At 26.0% G+C, this 4,160-nt stretch overlaps 1 protein-coding gene across 1 annotated transcript; it reads right to left on the bottom strand.

Annotated features, from left to right (window-relative positions):
- Positions 1-1,029: 1,029 nt before the first annotated feature.
- LOC110271196 (non-specific lipid-transfer protein 3) lies at positions 1,030-3,096 on the bottom strand. The gene is made up of 2 exons (XM_021121569.2): positions 2,586-3,096; positions 1,030-1,308 (listed from the first exon to the last, which is right to left on the bottom strand). The coding sequence occupies exons 1-2, from the start codon at positions 2,933-2,935 to the stop codon at positions 1,299-1,301; spliced, it is 360 nt and encodes a 119-aa protein (XP_020977228.1). The 5' UTR covers positions 2,936-3,096; the 3' UTR covers positions 1,030-1,298.
- Positions 3,097-4,160: the final 1,064 nt, after the last annotated feature.

Genomic DNA, 4,160 nt, shown 5'->3' with positions numbered 1-4,160 from the left:
TTATGGAGTAAAAAAATGAATATTATACCATAGTCATATAAACTAGCAAAAAATTAAAAATATTATTTATATACTAAAATTAATTATTAAAATTTGTCATTATATAAATTTAAGAGTATTTGAATTTAAATCGATCCAAATTAAACCGTTTATCCAATCTAATTTAAATAAAAAATCGATTAAAACGGTATTAATTTAAATTTAATTAGATTTTATTATTATATTTAATATTTTACTTATAATATATTCAATTTATTAAATATTTTTATATTATTCATATATTATTATTATTTAATAAATATTTTATGTTTAAAATAAGATTTATTTATTTTAATTAACCTATAATTTTATTTTTATTGTTATGTTATTATTTATTTTTCAAGATATTATTGAGATTTATTATATTATTATTGGTTATTTAAAATTTGATGTTAAGACTTATTATGTATATTTAATTTTTTTAATTTAAAAAATCGCAAATCGAATCTAATCGAAACCGCTTGGAGTTGGATCGGATTTTTTTTAAAAAGTCATTCAATCTAAACCACACTACAAGTAAAATTAGTGTTCGAATCGAATAAATTTTTTATTTAAAATTGATTTAAATCGCACTGTAAACAGTATATATTTATGTATAAATACATGTATTGTTTAATTTAATTTTAATATATATTTTATATTAGTAATTAATTTTAGTAATTTAGTTTTTGAGAGATAAAACCGTGAGTGCAGTGAAGCGGTGATGGTCCATTGATTTTTGTGAACAAGAGAAAGTGACCATTTTGTAATAAAGTTCAATTCTAAATCTTTGTTGCAATTTGCCATCTTGATGTAAAAATAAAAAAGAAGTAAATAAAATTACCATCTACTATGAATACATAGATCTATCTCCTTCGTGTTAATATCTTAGATTATCATGATCTCTTTCAAGTATCCTATCTTTAACCACAACGATAATACTATTGATTAGTGTTTTCTTATATTATAACGATGTATAAAATGATAATATACAATAAACACTTATGAAGATAAACCGAATCAAATATATAATTAATAAGAGCATTTTTGTTACAGCACTACTCCACTGAGCTCTTTCTCTAAAAACCTCCAAAATAGAAAACACAAACATGACACATCACAAAAACATATAGTAGACACAGTTTAACTAAAAGAAGCAACTTCCATTGATTCCCCATGTGGCTTATATGCATCCACTTATTTACCACGTACACATGCCTTGCAGGTACATTTCGGTATCCCTCTTCATGATGAGTAGCTGCTTCATATGCATATCAACCTCACTGCACCCTATGAGTTAAAATAAAACTATCAGAAATATAATTATTTATATTATTTTTTTTATCATTTTAATTTTTTAGGATGAACTATTTTATGATATGGTATTAGAATTTTATATTTTAAAAATCTAAAGTTTAATCCTTAGTAGCTTCAAAAATAAAAGAAATAGCAAGGCTAATAAAAAGGAGAAAAAAAATCTATACAAATCAAATAAATCAAAAAAGAAAAAAAACTATTACTTGAAAGAATGTATTAGAGATATAATTATTTATATTGCTTTTTTTATTCGTTTAAATTTTTTGAAAAGAGTGGTTTTGTGACAAATAATATATAATTATTTTTTATCTTGAGAAACTTTATATATAAAACTCCTATAGTTAACTGCTTCATTTCTAATCATCATCATTAGCACTTTCAAGATAGAAATAAGTGTTACTCTAATTTAATTAACCAAACTACCAAAGTGTTGGTATATTTCTATTTCTTTTTGGTATCTCCTTACATATATTACTAGTACGGAACAAGATTACTGATCTCTTTTTCTAAGTAGGCAAACTTTTTCTTTAAACTAGCGTCCACTACTTTAGTAGTAAAATATGGATACTCTTTCTATAGTATGCTTTTTATCATTTCGTTAATAGTTTTGCTGATTGTATTTATATAGTCATAAAAACTTATAAATACTTTGAACAAATTCTATTACGTATATACAAAAAATAGTTGTTAAATTAATATAATATATATTCAAAATCGATATACAATGAAAATACGTGAAAAACAAAACACATACGTGCGATTGAATTTATATAGTTATGTAACTTCAAATAAATATTTAAACAAATCATATACCAAAAATTAGTTACTAATAAAATATATATTAAAAAATAATATATATAATGAAAATATGTGAATAACATAAACACATACAGAGGCGCGCGCACATGTATATATGGATTTAACTCTTTTGTGCCTGAACACTTTAAATATATATATATATATATATATATATATATATATATATATATATATATATATATATATATATATATATGGACTACTTTCATAATTGATTTTTAGTACATATAGTTCTTTTATGCTAGAATCTTAATTAGTTCATTAAAGTTGGTGTTTGATATTGAAGACATCACATAGAAAAAATAAAACAACAAAGAGCGTGTTTAAAAATTAAAAAATAATACAATCTTTTGTCTCTTCATGAATTAGTTTTATGTATCTTGTCTTAGAAAGTAAGCCTATTAGGGGAACATGTATATATATATAAGTACCTGGCGCAATCAACCGAGGGGCTGATTTGGTAAGGAATGTTGACCCGGCATTTGCTGGGGAGTCCGGCGGCAAGGTTTAGAGTATTCTGATTGAAATTGATTCCTCGGATGGCGTTCTTGATGCAAGTACATACCGTTTGCCGGTCTTGTCTCGCCGGAGCCAGGCTCAAAAGAGTCCTGATTCCGTTGCAGCACTGTGGGGACACAGCGCCGCCATTTTCCACGTAGGAAATGCATGGCGTCAACTGTTGCACCACTTGCATGCATGACACTGCTTCCGTCTTAGGGGCGGAAGAAATAAGCGTCATGCATACAAGTGCAATGCAAATAACAAGAGTGTTTTTGGCCATGGTGAAAATGAAGTAATTCTTTCTTTTGAGAAAATTTGCAAGAATAACGAAATGTGTTAGATGAAGCTAAGGTCTAGTAGTAGTGACTTGATTTAATTTGTTTCCACTGTGGAATTTTAGTGGTGTATTTATAGAGGGAAAAGGGTACGGGTATGGAAATTTGGGGTGGTGTAATTACTAGAGGATCATATCTTATTATATCATATATATATATATTTGAGACCATCCTTGTATATGTGCATGTTCTGATTTGGTAGTTGGGGATAAAATGCAGTGTCATAATAATGGATTGTGAAGTGGTTGTGGAAATTTAATGCTACAGTCTAAGGCAGATGAATCCAGGAACCGACTTAATGTAACATGCTCTAAAAAGAAAGAAAGAAAGTGTGTTAGATTATTTTAACTTAAAATATCAAGGCAATAGTTATATTTAGAGAAGGTAGTTTTGAACTTGAACACTCCACAAAAAGTTATCCACCACGTTCAACCATTGAATTCTCTGAATTTTATATTTTTTGTATTATTTTTTATATTTTTAATTTTAGTGAGTAGTTATCTTTTGGGTGCAACGGATGTTGAGCTTATATTTGGATTTAAAAATTGTTTTCTCAATATTTATAAATAGATAGCTAGGGAAAAAAGTGTTTTCTAGTAAAATATTATTGTCAGAGAAGAATGTTTAATGGATTTTCTGAGTGGATTAAAATTTGCGACACTAATACTCCAACGATAATACTCACATGCAGAGCTAGTGAATATAAAAATAAAAATATAAAATATTAATATATTTGATAGTAAAATTATATTTTATTTTTATTTAAAAAAAATAGAACCCACAAAACTAATTATTCATCTATAAGAATAAGTACTATGTTCTAATTCTTTCCTCTAGTCAAATAAGAGGATTTTTTAAAATAAATAAAAAATATTTTATTTACTGAAATAAATAATTTTAAAATAATTACGAAAATATATAATATGTCTTATCTCGTTTACATTATAAATGGATAAGATAAAGCTATTGACATCTGTATATCTCGTTTACAGTGTAAATAAGATATGTGTAAATTTATTTCGTTTACATCATAAACGAGATACGTGATAAATTATAACGTTTACAGTGTAAATAAGACATAGCAAGACAAATTTTCAACAGCTATAAAAGGATGTGCAACCCTTGATATTCTCCACATATATTTCATATTCTCTTCTATCTCCTCTGGCT

Source organism: Arachis ipaensis, chromosome B4, assembly GCF_059453495.1.
Source record: "Arachis ipaensis isolate K30076 ecotype BB chromosome B4, ASM5945349v1, whole genome shotgun sequence".
NCBI classification, from domain to species: Eukaryota; Viridiplantae; Streptophyta; class Magnoliopsida; order Fabales; family Fabaceae; genus Arachis; species Arachis ipaensis.
This window is presented reverse-complemented; position numbering and strand designations above follow the sequence as displayed.